This window comes from Sarcophilus harrisii, chromosome 5 (genome assembly GCF_902635505.1).
Source record: "Sarcophilus harrisii chromosome 5, mSarHar1.11, whole genome shotgun sequence".
Lineage (NCBI taxonomy): Eukaryota > Metazoa > Chordata > Mammalia > Dasyuromorphia > Dasyuridae > Sarcophilus > Sarcophilus harrisii.
In genome coordinates this window covers 107,608,433-107,626,562 of record NC_045430.1, presented here as the reverse complement: position 1 = coordinate 107,626,562, position 18,130 = coordinate 107,608,433, and the positions used below count along the sequence as shown (strand labels likewise).

Sequence of the window (18,130 nt, the reverse complement as noted above, 5' to 3'; positions counted from 1 at the left end):
GAACAATAAAGATTAAATGGAAACCCAACTTTTAGTAAAAAGAACTTAAAGACCAAGAAAAGGAAACAATACTTAGTTGGAAATGGGATACCAGATGAAGGAAGAATTCCATAGTATTTGGAGTAATGTAGAAATGAAGAGAATTCATATTCTTCAGAGATTCAGACAATAGAATCCTTGAGCTAGAAATGGAGGAGCTCAAAAAAGAGTTGTTTTTAGTGACAGGAATCATAATATTTAGAGGCAATTCCTGACTCTGCTACTTATAGAAGTATAACTTTAAATAAGTTATTTCTATTCTCCAAGTCTCAGCTGCCTTCATCTATAAAATTAAGAGATTAGACTAGATCAAAAAGACTATTTTTGTGTCATAGATCCCTTTGGTAGTCTGGTGAAACTTATGAACCCTTTTTCAGAATCATATTTTTAATTGCATGAAATATAACTTAGATGATCACAAAAGAGACCAATTATATTGAGATGGTTATCAAAATATTTTTAAAAGCAAGTTCATCTTAAAACCTATTCACGAAATCTATCCATGGACTCTTTGGCATTTCTTCCTAACACTACAAATAGGAGATAGACCTCCTAAGCTTCTGGTACTTTGCAACTAAGATACATCTTCCTTTTCTCTGGAGTATAAGAGTGTATTGCTGGTATTAAACCTGGAAAGAGGCTTCTTATTCCCACACAGACCCCACACATACATACACACCCTGATTTTTTTCTTTCCCAGGAGTGCCAGGGGCTTGGCTAGACAGCACCTCAGTATGCCTTTGTCTCATCTCCTTTTTCTCCCCTGGGTTTCTCTCCCCCAGATTCCCTAAAGACCATGATTTAGGTACTTTTTCCTTCTACTTCATTTTATCGTAGCAAAATGTCTTAGAAGAAAAAGAAAGTGTCAAAGTTACAAAAAAATTGTCAAAATCAGTGGTAAAAAGCCTTGGCTTTTAATGATATGGAAATAGAGCAAGCCAAAACTTTCTTGATTTCTTTCTTCTTTCACTGACTCATCTTTTTCATTCCCAATCTATAGCTAGGGCCTATCTGAATACTCTAGCTTTCTCTTCCTTCCTAGAACCAAAGTCTTAGATTTCCCATCTTTGCTTTTGTTCAGGAAACAGAAGGAAATCTTCCCCTTCCTTTTCCTTCATCCCTAGATCACTGGGTAGCACATGCATGACTAGCAGGTTCATTTGCCTCTCTGGAAACCATCAGCAATCAGATTCCATGTCCCCCTACTTACAGGGGAGAGTGTTGTTATTGTTGTCCAGTGATGTCTAACTCTTCATGGCCCCATTTGGGGTATTCGTGATAAAGATACTGGAGAGGTTTACCATTTCCTTCTCCATCTCATTTACAGATGAGGAAACTGAGGCAAACAGTTAAGTGACTTGACTTAAATGTCACAGAACTGGTAAATATCTGAGGCCACATTTGAACTCAGGTCTTCCTGATTCCAAGCTTGGCACTCTATTTACTGTGCCACTGTCCTTTGTAGGGGAGGAAGAAGCCTAAAAATCCAAAAATCAATTCCACACATAAGAAAATAAAATTGATTGGGAATGGTTTCAGCTCTGTTGCTAAGTGATCCTCAGCCTCCTGCAACTCCAGGGCCTCAGAGATGCCCAGTTCCATCTGGCATCCCAGAAATTGCTCTGGGCTGCTTAGAAACAGAGGCTTCTGGGGCCTTTAAAGCATGAGCACAACATTTTAAAAATGCAAATAAACAGAGAATGTTGTGCAAAACAGCTTTTTCTCTGCCAAAGGTTAAAACAACTGCAGAATAATAACATTTCAGGCTAACAAGCCACTCTAGACCTTGTTGAAGAGGAACCCTGAGGTTTGTTACCTGACAAGGGAACATTTATTCCCAAAGGGAAAATAGTAAGACTTCAGCTGTTTTTATCTCCCAGTGAGTTGACTCATTGCCTTATTAGTTCTTAGCAAGTTGACAAAAGGTGAAAGAAGGTGAAGGGGAAGGATTGGTTAAATGTATATTTATTTAAGCCTAAGATTCTACAATGCTAGTACCTTTTGAAACTCACAACAGCCAGGTGTGGTAAATAGTGAAAACACTATGATTTGTTTTTACAGATGAAGAAATTGAGACTCAGGCAGATTAAATGTCAAGTTGTATCTCCAAATTCCATACTTCATTCATTTTTTACACTCAGTTCCTGGATCTGGTGTATTTCCCTTTAGAAGAATACTCTGTTAAGCAGAGAACTTTCATATTCTAAGAAAACCATAGTAGATTAGAATGCAAAATTCAAAGGACAATGCCTCCTTTAATAGGGCAGGCTTTTGAAACAGATCCCTAAGTGGAACCAAGCTGCTACAAATAGTTCAGAAGATAATTATTAATCACTTCCCAGGAGATTTCATAGTCTTTCTCAACCAATTATGAATTTCCTCTCTTGGTCAAGTCCAATCCGATTGGCTTAAATAGTGCAAGGTCTCCCTTCTCAGGTAAACAACCCAGTACTAAAAGTTCTGAAGAGGGAGGTTTGGGCTCATCAAGGGAGATGACCTAGTGTTTGGAGGCCCCGAAACAGTCTGAAGAGCCTGAGACTCAACATTCCCAGAAGGATGGTTGTTAAGACTTTAAATGTACCTTGGGGACAAAATGAGTAGTAGGCAAACAGCTCAAGTCAGCCGAAGAGAATGACTGAAAGAGACAAGCAACGTTTTCCCTCTGATTTTTGTGTCTTTGTTAATGCTAAATGACAGGTAATTCAGTACAATTCAAGAAATCTCTCTTAAACCCAGGTCTAGTCCTCTGATTCCCTATATATATTGGTTGGGGGCAGAGGGGGAAGAAGGTAAGAGACAGAGAGAAGGGAATAAGTATTTATTAAGTATTTGCTATGTACTCGGCTAAGCTATTTTGAAAATATTATCTCATTTGATCCTTATAACAATCCTGAGAAGTAGGTGCTATTATTATTCCCATTTTATAGTTGAGGAAACTGAGGCAGGCAGAAGTTAAGAATTTGCTACAGATCATACAGTTAGTAAATGTCTGAGGCTGGATTTGAACTCTGTTCTTCCTGACAAAACTGCAAACATAAATAAATACAATACACATTAATCTGAAGAGGAAGAGAAAATATATTAACAATGGGGGAATCAAGTATAGCTTCAAGGAAGAGCTAATCCCTGAAGGAAGAGAAAAATTCATAGAGGCAGAATTAAAGGGGGAGTACATGACAGATATGTACCACATCCCAAGTGATGCAGAAAATTGGGAGATAAAGTATTAAGATTAAGGAAAAATTAGCAATAGTCAAATTTGGCCGACTGTAGGATATACATAAAGGATAATAATAATAAATTGGGCTAGAGAGGGAGGTTGGAGGCAGATTGGGGAAGGCTATAATGTGAATGCCAGGCTAAAGAATTTGTTTTTTTATACTTAAGGCAACAGGGAACTATTGAAGGTTTTTGAGCAGTTGAGTGATAGGATCAAGCTCATACCTAAATAAGATTATTTTGGCAGCTATGTGGAGAAAACAGATGGTAGAGAGAAGAATCTACAAGAATACAGAAGAATTAGAAGATTATCACAATATTCCCAATCGGAAGGGATGAAAACCTAAATTGGAATGACAGCCATGTGAATGGTAAGAGGGAAACAATGAAATTTGCCCTAGATACTGGAATTGTTAACTGAGATTCTAAGAAGATTCTTTCCTCTCCAACTTCTTCTTCCTTTCCCTCTCCAATCTTCTGTCTTTTTCCTCTCTCCTTCCCAGTCCTCCTGCACCAGATGGCACTCAGTGCCCCAGACTCAGAAGGCAGGCTAGTATCATTAGGACTACATTTAAGCAACATTATGAGTTAATTAGCTTTCCTAGGTTCACGTGGGAATCTAGCCACCATTTGTAGCATTGTTTCTATTAGAAAACACATCCCAAGTTTTAGCAAATGACTTGCAAAACAAATTGCAAAACAATCTGTTCATAGCTGGGATTTTTTAGCTTAGATGATTGGTTTTGTAATCAAATCAAATATTTCAGGAACTCCTTAGTTCAGGACATCAGTTTGCTCCAAAGACACTGAAAGGCTATCATTAAATAAGTAACTTAGAAAGAGGAGGACAACTGGGTGGTACAGTTGTGGTACAGAGTGCCAGGCCTATAGTCAAAAAGACTCATCTTCAAGAGCTCAAATCTGGCCTCAGGTACTCAGGGTCCTGGGTAACTCACTTAACTTGTTTGCTTCAGTTTCCTTATCTGTAAAATGAGCTGGAGAAGAAAATGGCAAACAGCTCCAGTATCTTTGGTAAGAAAATACCAAATGAGGGGTAGCTAGTTGGAGCACCAGCCCTGAAGTCAGGAGACCCTGAGTTCAAATCTGACGTCAGGCACTTAATATTTTCTGGCTGTGGCTGTGTGACCCTGGGCAAGTCATTTAACCCCAATGGCCTCAGGAAAAAAAAAAAAAACACCAAATGGGGTCACAAAGAGTGGGGCTTAACTGAAACAATTGAACAACAAAAAAAGCTAAAAAAAGAAAAAAGCATTTATCAAGTGCCTATTGTGTGGCAACTACTAACCTCCATAAGACTTTGCTTGCTAATGCTTCTTGGACCATACATTTGTCTGCAGAGGTTGGATAAAGATGGAGACGAGTTATAGAGAGTTTCAGTGAGGAATATTTTTTCTCCTCATTCTTACTGACAGGCTTCATTCATAACCCCTGAAGGAAGGGTTCTGAACTACTATTGAATTGATTATCCACTTTGGACTGTGTAACATGGGTCTATCGACCTCAAGGAGTCCCTAAATGTTGTCTAAAAATTAGAAAAATCAAGAACATTAGATCTAGAAAGGAATGTGAAGATTACTTAGTCCACATTGTACAAGTAAATAGAAATACTATAATTGTGGGAGAAAAATATACAATTGGAAATCAGTCCATGATCATGGATAGGGGATGCTTAAAAGCAAAATTCTGACATGAAGAGAAACAATTCCAACAAAGGAGAAAAATTGAGTTTGTATGAAAAGATATATGGAAACTTACTTATGGATTTAAAAAATAAATGTACAGATGATAGAGGCAAGGTCAGGTAAGGGAAGATTAAAAATAAGAGAACACAGTTTTGCAAAACTATGATAGGAATGCATGAGTTCAAAATGAACTGAAGCTACTGGGGGAAGCTATCAACAATGAAAAAGATTTATCTTAGATATTTTAAAAGAAAAAGGAGGATCAAAGAAAAGAAATATGAAGTGTGACAAGAAGAGAGAAGAGAGGGTTGCTCAATTCTTGTACTTTTTCTATTTTCTCTGCAAAAGAAAATGGCCTTCCCATTAGAAGTTAGAGAACAAAAATGATTAACAGGAAGTTGATATCAAAGGTAAACATGGAAACAGTAAGAGAACACTGAGATGCCTTTGATAAAAAAAGAACTACATGCCCAAGTACTGAAAGACTTGGCAGATGTGAGATTACTAAACCACTTTCAGTAATATTTGAATGATCACAGAAAACATAATAGTTACCACAAGAAAAACAAATATTGTCCTGACTTCCATAAAAAGGGGGGAATTAAGGTCTACAAACTAGAGGGCAATGAGTCTGACTTTAATTCATGGGAAATGTTGAGAAAGGATCACTAAAAAGATAATTGGTAAATATCTAAAAAGGGAAGTAATGATTACAAAGAGCTATTATGCCTTCATCATGAACAACAATCATATCAGACTACCCTCACTTGCTTTTTTTCATGAGGGTACTAAACCAGTTGATGAGGGGAGTGCTTTGTATGTGTTTTGCCTAGATTTCTGCAAAACTTTTGATGAAGAAGTTCCTACTATTCTCATGGGAAAGATGGATAGATATGAATTAGATAAGACAATCATATAAATTCATTAGAGAATGGAGGGCCTGACTCAAAGAGTAGTTTAGTTATTAATGATTCAGTGTCAACATGTGGCAGAAAGTCTCCAGGGGAGTTACCCAGGGATCTGTCCTTGGCCTTGTACTTTTCAATATTTTTATCAATGACTTGGATAAAGATAGGAAGGATAGCCAACATAGCAGATGACTAAAACAGGATCCAAAAGGATATTGACAGGCTAGAGCATTGGACTGAATGAACCCAGATGAAATTCTTTAGAAATAAAAGAAATAAATGCAAAGTAAAAAAATTAAGTCCACTAATACAAGATCGGAAAGATGTGGCCAAACATCAATTATGTGTGTATATATATATATATATACACACATGTACAGGTTAGACTCGATGGTCATTAAAATGCCTTCCATTGCTCAGTTACTATATAAATAAAATCACATTCAAAAATGTGATTCTAGGACAAAAATAAAAGACAGTGCCATTAAGAAACTTCCAATCTATTGGGAAAAGTGATCTAAAATATATAAGAATAAGCAAAATAAATACAAAGCAATTATGAGAAAGGCACTATAAGTTGGAGGAAGGAGAGGATCAGGTAAAGCCTCAGGTAGAAGGTGGTACCTGAGGAGAGTTTTGAAGGAAACTAGAGATCCTAGGAAGAAGATATAAGGAGGATTATGTTCCAGACATGTGAAAAGTCATGGGTAGGAGATGAGATGTGTGAGAGAGACAGCAAGAAGGCATTAGAGGAGAGCTTTGTCCAACATATTTCTACATATGAAAGCAACATAAAATGAATGCAAAGAGTGCCTTTCAAGGGAAATGGAATTCTCCACATGAACTATTTGCAGCCTGAAAATAAAAGTACAGTTTCCAACCTAGGACTTGATGATGGGGCTTAAAAATGATGAAAAGGAGCTGAGAAGGAGTTTGTTTTGTTATTTAGTAATGTTGGTCATGTACAATTCTTAGTGACTCCATTTGGAGTTTTCTTGGTAGAGACACTAGAGTAGTCGGCCATTTCTTTCTCCAGCTCATTTTACAGATAAGGAAAATGAGGTAAACAGGATTAAATTTGCCCAGGTTCACACAGCTAGTAAGTATCTGAAACCATTTGAATTAGTTCTTCCTGCCTCCAGGCCCAGCACTCTATCCACTGAGCTGCCTAAGTGAATAGATCAGTTTAATTGATCTAACTGTATGTTTCAGGATCCAGGACTTATTAGCAGGAGCTGGCTAGAGCTATATCCTTCTCAGCTTGTGACTTCCTTGAGTTCCTGCCATGCGCTAGCAGCAGGCTCCTGCTAAGCCTAGGAACTGGGACATAATTTGCTCCAAAAAAGGCAATACTATGTCCTAGCATTTATCAGCAATAAGATTTGATAAGAGAAAGTTAAGGATGAACGAGGGGTACAAGCAAAGAGATTGGTGGGCAGAAGAAATTTAATGGGAGAGAAGAGGCTGACGCCAGGAAAGAAGCCAGCTGGGTAACCTTGTCTGCAGTGCCCACATGTTCTCATTCTATGGAAGTATTCTGGGGCTTTGTGGTAAAGGATGAGTTTCTTTTGTATGTTTTTAAATAATCAAATGAGTGCAGCACTTATCTCCCAGCACAGCCCTGACCACATCTCTGACAGCTAGGCAAAGAAGGCTAATGTGGGGTTTTCCCTACCAAGGCTCTCTTGTGATATTTAATTCAACTTCAAAAACTCATTTCCTTCTTTTTCCTTCACTTCATAAGACTATAGAACAGGAATTTAAAAATCATCTGGGAACAGCCAGATGTTTCAGTGGATAGAATGCCAGCCCTGAAGTCAGGAGGACATGAGTTCAAATACAGCCTCAAATACTTAACATTTCTTTGCTGTGTGACCCTGGACAAGTCAGTTAATCCAATTGCCTTGCATACAAAAATAATTAATTTTTAAAAAGTTAATTTAGATCATCTGGCCCATCCCTCTCATTTAATAGTTAAGTGAAGCACAGAGAGATAGAATAATTTGCCTCAAAATTACAGAGGCAGTAACAGAGGCAGGGTCCAAACTAATATTTTCTCGTGCCAAATCCAAATTGTACTATACCACACTGAAGTCTTCCGTCTTCCATCTCTCACTTCCATAGACATCACTTCCAGACAGATTTTAGAATGATTATGTTAAGAATGATACATTAATAGACTCTTAGTAGGGCTGCAAAGGTTTCCAGTGGAGGTCCAACATTTCTGGAAACAATTTGTAACTCTGATCTCCCAAATCACTGTACCCCTTAAACAAGAAATGTCAATACTCCAAAGAGATTGGAGAAAGAAAAAAGACTCATATATCCAAAAATATTTATAGCAATTAAGGGAATTCCAATCAATAGAAGAATGGCTAAATTTTGTTATATTATTCTGAATTGTATTCAAATCATGCTATATGAATATAACAGATTCTAATATACCCTCTTAAAAAAACCATAATATATGAATTCAGAGAAACTGAGAGAACTTACATGAAGTGATATAAAGAAAACTGAGCAAAACTTGGAAAACAATTTATGCAATGACTACATCATTATAAAGGAAATCAGCTTTGAAAGACTTAAGAACTATACCTATGCAATCACCAAATGGAACTCCAACAATATGGCAATGACTAGCTTTCCAGCTCTTTGCAGAAAAGTGATGAATTTGAGATACAGAATGAGACATACATTTTCAGACATGGTCAGTGTGAGAATTTGTTTTGCTTAAGTATGCTTATTTGCCATAGAGAGGACTTTTTTTATGGGTAAGAAGAGTAGGGGAATAGTAACAGTAATGCCAAAAAATGATTTAAAAGGAAAATAGATGGCAAATTTCAAAGGATATGAATAGACGATTTTGATCTCTAAAGAAATTAAAGATAAAGAAATTAAAACTATTTCTAGTCATATGAAAAAATGCTCTAACTCACTATTGATCAGAGAAATCCAAATTAGGACAACTCTTAGGTACTACTATATACATCTCAGATTGGCTAAAATGACAGGAAAAGATAATGATGAATGTTGTAGGGGATGTGGGAAAACTAGGACACTGATACATTGTTGGTGGAACTGTGAACAGATCCAACCATTCTGGAGAGGAATTTGGAACTACACCCAAAGGGTTATCAAACTGTGCATACCCTTTGATCCAGCAGTGTTACTACTGGGCTTATATCCCAAAGAAATCATAAAAAATGGAAAGGGACCCCACATGTGCAAAAATGTTTGTGGCAGCACTTTTTGGAGTGGCTAGGAACAAGAAACTGAGTAGATGCCCATCAATTGGAGAATGGCTGAATAAGTTGTGGTATATGAATGTTATGGAATATTGTTGTTCTATAAGAAACAATCAGCAGAATGATTTCAGAAAGGCCTGAAGAGTTTTTAAATGAACTGAGGCTAAGTGAAATGAATAGCAAGAGAACATTGTACATGGCAATAACAAGAATATGTGATGATCAATTCTGATGGACGTGGCTCTTTTCAACAATAATGTAATTCAGGCCAGTTCCAATAGTCTTGTGATGGAGAGAGCCATCTGCATCCAGAGAGACAACTGTGGGAACTGAGTATGCATCACAACATAGCATTCTCACTTTTTTATTGTTGTTTGCTTGTATTTTGTTTTTTTTCTCATTTTTTTTTCCTTTTTGGTCTGATTTTTCTTGTGCAGCATGATAATTGTGAAAATATGTATAGAAGAATTGCACTTGTTTAAACATACATTGGATTACTTGCCATCTAGGGGAGGGAGTAGGGGAAAGGGAAGGAGAAAAAAAATGAAACACAAGGTTTCCCAAAGGTGAATGTTGAAAACTATCTATGCATATGTTTTAAAAATAAAAAGTCTTATTAAAAAGGAAAATAGAGTCAATAGAACATTTTTAAAATACACAGAAGAAAGTAAAAGGAAGTTTTGAAAAGGCATATGTTCAAGCAGGTCAAGCTTTGGAATTACTGTAGTGTAACTATTTTTAAGCTATAAGCAATAGAGATTTATAGTTTTATATGTAATCCCCTTTTCCTATTCTTTATATTTGGAAATGTTCATGTTTCTATATGTTTGTTAAGCTCAAAATAATAGAAAAGAAAATCTAATTTAAGAAATAGAATAAATCTTTTTAAGGTACTTAGTTGATACAAGGGAGGCTGTTGTCATAGAATTATAGAAATGGATTTTTAGAGCTGAAAAAGAGCTCAAAGATCACTTATTCTATCCCCTCATTTTTAAAAAGATACAACAGGAACTTAGTAAAGAAAGCTTACTAGTCCATGACGAGATAATAATCAGCACTTTATTTTGCATAATATATTCAAGGAAAAAATTCCTATAAGACTCAAAGGATTGAGTTTTTAGTGGTAGAATTTCAGAGACCATGATAAGTGCTTGTGGAGGCAATAAAGTTCTTGGGGTAGGGAGGGGGGAGGCTCATAGGGCAAAGGATCATAGATGCTCAAAATGAAAATTTAACAATCTTCTCTTGAAAACCAGTATGAGCTCTTATGTCACAGTATGACTTTTGTACATCCCTGTATATATGTGTATGTCCATATGCACACATAATATATATGACATCAATTTTGCAGATGGAAAAACACTTATTTATGTCAGCCCCATGATGGATCTACCTACCGTCTCCATCTCCACGGAGGAGACATTGCATGTGCCACTTGGAAGAGAGACTCGCTTACACCCATGCTCTGCACTGCGTAAGGCCCAGGAGTTGGCAAAGTTGTAGGGATCAGAAGTCAAGATGCCTATGGAACAAAGTTTGGAAGAGAGAGGAGTTATCAGGTATCCCTGCCCCATTTCATTTCAATGTAATTCCTCCCCTTTATGTAAGTTGGCTTCTGTCATCCTCTCATTCAACCATAAGCAATTCAGGATAAGATTTTGAGGGCAGAAATCCCTCCTTTATTTGGAGTAATTTTTGTATTACCTGCTTGAGGAGCACTTCAAGATGGAATATCACTAAATGATGATGAAAATGACAATGATAGCAAAACAAGTAAGTTGTGGGGGGGAAGAAGATAGCAAAAGAGAGGGAGGAAAGGGAGAAAAGAAAGAGAAAGAGAGAGAGAAATGGAGAGAGAGAGAGAAATAGAGAGAGAGGGAGAGGAAGGCGAGGAGGAGGAGGAAGAAGAAGAGGAGGAGGAGGAGGAGGAAAAAGAAAAGGAGGAGGAGGAAGAAGACGAAGAGGAGGAAGAGGAAGAGGAGGAGGAGGAAGAAGAGTAACAGGAGGAAAAGAAAAGTAGAAGAGGAATAAGAAGAAGAAGATAAGAAGGAATGAGGAGTAGGAGAACAACAAGAACAACAGGGAAGGAAATTAGGAGGAGAGTAGGAAAGGATAAATTTTAAAATGATGACAATGAGGAAGAACAAAGAGAAGAGAGATGAAGGGAAAGAAGGAAAGAAAGATAAAAGAAGGGAGATATATAGGGAGAGAGAGAAGTCTTTCACCAAGGTGCAAAGCAGCATGATTCTATGAAGTTTCCAGTTACCTTTCCCTTTGTGTTTCTATACATTATGTGTATAAGTCTCATTTGAGAAATATGCTGCCAGCTACCAGAGGTCTTAGTCACAGTACACACCAAAAGACTGAGTAATCATGATTCCTCATTCAACATCACAAAGTCATCAATACCTGAATGCCTGACAAACCTTTTGAGCCCTTCCCTCTCCTCTGAAAAGTCAATGGGACCCTGGCAGTCAAAAGTCATAGGACCCCAATAATTACAGTAAAAATTTAAATGACCTAATCAGTATTGCCCAACAATTTAATGAGGAAAAATAAGGCAGAGATTCCTGTTTGCCATCATATACATTAGTAAATAGTACTTGTGATTTATTTAGACCAGGTTTTCTTAAACCTTTTCCACTTCTGACTCCCACATTCAGTTATACAACCTCCATATCGGGTCACTACCCACCATTTAAGAAACTTTGGTTTGAACCATGCCCAGGGTCAGAAAATGACTGCCAGAATGGAAGAAATAGCATAGCTCAAGGTTTCTTAAACTTGTTCCATGCCCCACAGAGAAATTTTTAGGTGACCCCCCCCCTCAGGTATATAGGTATATAAAATATGTATAATATATAAATATTAAAATATACATAAAATAGAAATCAAACATTTACTGATAATACATCATAATTTCCTGACCCTCTCATTTAATTACAAGACCCCAAATGAAGTCGAGAATCACAGTTTAAAAAGTTGGAGCACAACTGATGGAATTGACCTTTCTTTTGAGATGAGAGGCAAGATACACAGAGTTTTGTAGCTAAGGGGAAAGGAAAATGAGGAACAGGAGATGTGGAGAGACAGTGGGGTGTTATGGAAAGAATGCAAAACTAAGAGTCAGTAGTGAGGCATTCTGGTCTCAGCTCTGTCACTAATTTCTTGGATGTTCTTCAGAAATTATTTAGTCCCTCTGGGTTTTACTTTCTACAGTTAAATATCCCCATAAAATGAGATGGTTGAACTAGATCTCTAAAGTCACCTCTAGCTTGAAAACTCAATGAAATGAAACTAAAATGAGAGCTAAGAACTCCCAAACAGAGCTTAGAAATATTATTATTTTCTAAGCTTATATCTGCACATTGGTTTCAAATTTATAAAGCATTTTTTCAATAATAACTTTTTGAAGTATATAGTATAAATATTAAAATGCCCATCTTGTTTTTGCTGTTGCTAGAATATTTTTTAGTTGTGTCCAACTCTTTGTGATTCAATTTGTAACAAAATAGCTTTGTATTCATCTTCCATTATGTATTATGTATTATCCATTTTCTGTCTTTGTTGTACCATTGTATCTGTCATATCCAACTCTTCATGACTCCAGTTGAGGTCTTCTTGGCAAAGACACCAAAATGGTTTGCCATTTCCTTCTTCAACTCCTTTTATAGATGAGGAAACTGAGGCAAATGAGGTTAAGGGTCAAATAGCTAGGAAGTGTCTGAAGCTAGATTTTAACTCAGGAAAATGAGTCATTTGACTTCGAACCTAGCCTTCTATCTACTGTATCACCCAGTAACCCATCTTCTATATATTTCTTTAAAATGTAAGTTGATCACTATGAAAGACTTAGCTATTCAGATCAATACAATGATCCAAAACAATTCCAAAGGATTTATCATTATTAAAAAAATGTCCACCTCCAGAAAGAGAACCGATGAATGTTGAGCACAAATTGAAGTATAATTTTCTCACTTTCTTTATTTTTCTTGCTTTTTAAAGAAAATATGAGTAAAATGGAAATGCTTTACATGATTTCACATGTATAATTGATATCATATTGCTTGCTTTCTCAATGTGTGGAAAAGAAAATGGGAGGAAGGAAAAGAATTTGAAATTCAAAATTTAAAAATAAAAGAATCTTTAAAATATTTTTAAAAATGTAAGTTTCCAGTACATTTATGTCAGTCTCTTTAGATACATTGTCTTTTTCTTTATCACCAAAATTATTTTTGTTTCATCTTTAGAATTTCTTTTTTTGAGAACTTCCTATACCTGTTGGATTGGCATTCTCTGTAATATTTTAGGCCAATGAACCAATCAATACTTTTTATGAACTCTGAAATCTTCTCTCCCCAAATCAAGAAGGCATTAAGACTATGCCCAGCTTTTTGCTCATTCTCTCTAAAAGATTTTTAAATGGAATGGTCCATTTGCCTGCGAGTCCCTATCTTCTATATCATAGCAACCAACCACTTCCTTCCTCTTTGTGTGTCAAAATTAGATCCAAAATAGTAGTTGTTCTCACTTCCTCCACGTTTTAAAAGATGAAATTATCATTATGATAAGCCAAGAAGTAAAAGGCATTATTGTTTTTGGCACAGAGAGAAACATTCTCATAGATGTCTCAATAGCAGTTCCCAATCATTATTATATAAAGCTTCTCTGCCAGGTTTACAATCTATTTACTAAACTCTTCAGTTATTTCTATCTTCTGTCCTGTTTATTCTCACTCAAATGTGTTATCTACCACATATGCCATCTGAGCTTCATCACTTAGTATAACTTCTCAATGAGTATGCCATTTTGAAGTGAATGCTGCTATCCAACATCCCACTTAGAAATTCCATGCCTTTTCAGAGTCTATTTGAGTCTTGAGTTCCATACTGCCGAATTTCATAGATCCTTTATAATTCAATACATCAACTGATCGATGATTTCATCAATGTGATAATTCCTTCCAATGGCATAAAATGAAATAAACTCATCAATGTTTTCTCTTTCTTTGTGACTCTGTATATATCTTCCTATAAATCCTCAATAGGATTTCTGTCATATGTGCTGGAGACCTTCCTTTGGGTCTTTCCACATTTAGTGGGTCCCATTGTAGTACTTAGACTTTTCTTCATTTTCACTTTACAAGACTATTTCCTTTTCTAACCACACATTTCCTGAAGATCTTTTTTGCCACTTATTCCTTAAAAGTTAAGTGACATATGTGATCAGATATCAAAATGTGCATAGACAACTAAGGCCATGAATATGTTTGCCAACTCCCTGGTTGGTTTTTGTTACCTGGGAATTACTTGACCTCTATTGCTGCTCTTTTCTCTGAATCAGCAGAAAGATAAGTTGCCCCATTATCCATATAGTTTGGTCACATATTTACACTATGTGAGTGCCTCGCCACACTCGTGCCCCTTTGCATTTGTGTCCTTTGTGTAAACTACTCTTTCTACCAATGTTATATACATTTTGGGGGTAGATAGGTAGATAGAATGCCAGGTCTGGAATCAGAATCATTTTCATGATTTCAAATCTGGTCTCACATTTACTAGCTGTGTGACCCTAAGCAAGTCAGTTAACCCCATTTGCCTAATTTTCCTCATCTGTATTTTTTTTAAAAAGCAAAAGGAAGTAAATGGCAAATCACTCTGGAATTTTTGCCAAGAAAACACCACATGGGATCAAGAATAATCAATTATAACAACAACAAAAACAAAATTCCCCTATATTTAAAGAGAAAAATATTTCATTACTACTTTTTCGTTATTTCATAAAATACTTATTGTTTGAAGTAATGTATTCTGGTTAACTAACAAAGCCAAATGTGTGTTGAGGAGCCAATATATATATTTGTTTTAGGATAAATTGCAAAAACACAGAATGCACTGAATCCAGAGTATCTCTGAATAAGGGACTATCATGTAAGTGGTTGGATACCCCTCAGGTACTTTAAAACTTTTAGTTTAGAAAAAGCATTCTCTTTGTGGCAGCCCTTTTTGTAGTGGCTAGAAACTGGAAACTGAATGGATGTCCATCAGTTGGAGAATGGCTGAATAAATTGTGGTATATGAAAATTATGGAATATTACTGTTCTGTAAGAAATGACCAACAGGATGATTTCAGAAAGGCTTGGAGAGACTTACACGAACTGATGCTGAGTGAAATGAGCAGGACCAGGAGATCATTATATACTTCAACAACAATACTAGATGATGACCAGTTCTGATGGATCAGGCCATCCTCAGCAACAAGATCAACCAAATCATTTCTAATGGAGCAGTAATGAACTGAACCAGCTATACCCAGAAAAAGAACTCTGGGAGATGACTAAAAACCATTACATTGAATTCCCAATCCCTATATTTATGCACACCTGCATTTTTGATTTCCTTCACAAGCTAATTGTACAATAATTCAGAGTCTGATTCTTTTTGTACAGCAAAATAAAGTTTTGGTCATGTATACTTATTATGTATCTAAGTTATATTTTAATATATTTAACATCTACTGGTCATCCTGCCATTTAGGGGAGAGGGTGGGGAGGTAAGAGGTGAAAAATTGGAACAAGAGGTTTGGCAATTGTTAATGCTGTAAAGTTACCCATGTATATATCCTGTAAATAAAAGGCTATTAAATTTAAAAAAAAAAAAAAAAAAAAAAAAAAGCATTCTCAAGAATAGAGATTAAATCAAAGTGTGGGCAAAGCAGGTAGGGGAAATTTTCGTAATGGCAGGTTACTAGATGAAATGCTCAGAAACAAAAAAGAAATCCTTAACCAAAAATAGTCAATAAAGGAGTCATCTTGCAGTCAGGAAGACCTGGTTCCCGGCCGAGTTTTTGACATAAACTAGCTATGTGGCTCAGGACAAGTCACTTTATTTCTTAGACAATGATCTAAGAGTCATAAATTACAGGTAAATTCCTGGTCTATGTTGGTGGATGGAATTTCCAAGTTGAAGTTCTCTACATCAATGAAATAATCTCTCCTTCCCCATCAAAAAAAAAAAAAAAATTATCTGCCTCACATGTCTATTGTGAGTTCAAATGAGGTGATTTTATGTCGATGTATATGATTTTACTGATAAAGACAGCTATGGCCTAAAGAGGTTAAATGATCATCATTACCACAGTATAAGGTGCTATCAGTAATTACCCAGTGTATAATTAATTATTCTAAATTCTAATTATTCTAGGTTCTGACTTCTCTTTTTCTCTTCCCTTCTGCTAATGCCTTCAGAGCATATCCTTGCTTACTAGAATATCTACTGAATAGGAGCAGGGGTGGGGACAAGGGGAAAAGAAGGAAGGGGACAGGTAGGGACAAAAAGAATAAAGAAAAACTCTGATTTATCCATTTTGGCAACCATCTGATTAAAAGAGTTTGCTGATTATAATTACCAGACAAAATGAGATTTAATAATTATCAGTGCTTTTCAATTATTCACGCTATACTGTTGCACATAAATGTATTTATTATTAGTATTTATTATGTTCTTACAGTGTGCCAGACACTGGGCTTAGCATTGGGATTACAAATTCAAAATATCATGACTATTTCTGCTCTCTAGAATTTTACCATGGATAATCAAACCTTGGTTTCATTGATCATGGTTCAGGTCAATAACAATAAATCCTATTTCTAAGTTGTCTTAAGGTAAAGGGTGTTTCACCCACCATATCTTTGTGAAGTAGGTAGGGTGAGTGTTGTGAGCAGGTCCCCATTTTACAAATGAAAAAAAAGTGGCACTTGAAGAATAAAAGCATCTTGGCTACAGTTACAAAGTTAATAAATGTCAAAAAGAATGAATTCATTTCTTCTGAATGAGTCCTTCACTTTTTCCATTACATTCTACCACCTCTCTATAACTTGTTTGTCCAGAGCATCAGTATTCAAAGTGTGGTCTGGGTAACTCAGGGGGCCTTTCAAGAGATTTACAATGTCAAAACAATTTTCATGAGAATGCTAAGATATTTTAATTTCTAATATGATAAATATTGATAGCTATTAAACCACACAACAAAAGCTCTTTGGAGGAGACTTCAATAGTTTTTAAAAGAATAAAAGACTCCTGAGATTAAAAAGGGGATGGGAGTTTGAAAATTTTTCATCTAGAGTTGAAAAATTTAATCTAGAGGTGGTAGGTGGAACAAGCATTTGTTCCTACTATGTGCTGACACACTATGAGAAGCATTTTATAAATATTATTTCATTCAGTGGAGTCTGTTTCAATCACTTCACTGTTAACTTTTTCTGAGGAAAAAACTAGCTCATTAAATCTTACCTTCCTGGGTTATAAAGTCATCTTCTGCAAAGTCATTGAAGTTGCCACATAGTCCACAGGTCTTATCGAAGTGTCTTTCAGGCAGCAGAATTTGGAAGTTCCCATCAGCATCAATCTTGGCCACAAAGCCATAGATCTCACTGGACAACTTGTAGTAACCAGCCTCCATTTCTAAATGCAGCCCTTTGGAGGCATAAGGAATGGAGATTCTGCAAAAGAATTCATCAGCTTACCAAGTAACACGTTTATATCTCAGTCTCCACAATTGCTCCCCCAATTCTATTCCTTTCTCTTTTAAAAAAAATTATTTTATTTTTAATTCATGGAATAAAACAAGGCACAACTTAGTACAATAAAAAAAATGACTGTACATGAAACTGCAAATCTATTATGTACAACTTGCTATTCCTTTAAAATATACAACAAAATTATCATATTTCTTTTTTTTCCTTCCCACCCCCTCTCCATGTCCTACCATTAGATACAAATAGGTGTATATATGTCTGTGTATATGTATATACATATTTCATGTAAGTTTTTCCATGTTTTTCTAAATCACTGATCTCATCTTTTTTATTATTATTATTATAGCTTTTTATTTACAAGTCATATGCAGGAGTAATTTTATAGCATTGACAATTACCAAACCTTTGGTTCCAATTTTTCACCTCCTTCTCCCCATCCCCTCCCCTAGATGGCAGGTTGACCAATTAATGTTAAAT

At 36.0% G+C, this 18,130-nt stretch overlaps 1 protein-coding gene across 2 annotated transcripts in view; it reads right to left on the bottom strand.

The window, feature by feature from the left end:
* Positions 1–18,130, bottom strand: part of VWF (von Willebrand factor) — a 198,937-nt gene that overhangs the window by 171,093 nt on the left and 9,714 nt on the right. For both annotated transcript variants that reach the window (XM_023504571.2, XM_031938302.1), the window contains 2 exons: positions 17,409–17,617; positions 10,515–10,639 (listed from right to left, as the gene is read on the bottom strand). In XM_023504571.2, coding sequence (XP_023360339.1) covers positions 10,515–10,639; positions 17,409–17,617 — 334 coding nt within the window. The remainder of the gene's footprint in view (positions 1–10,514; positions 10,640–17,408; positions 17,618–18,130) is intronic.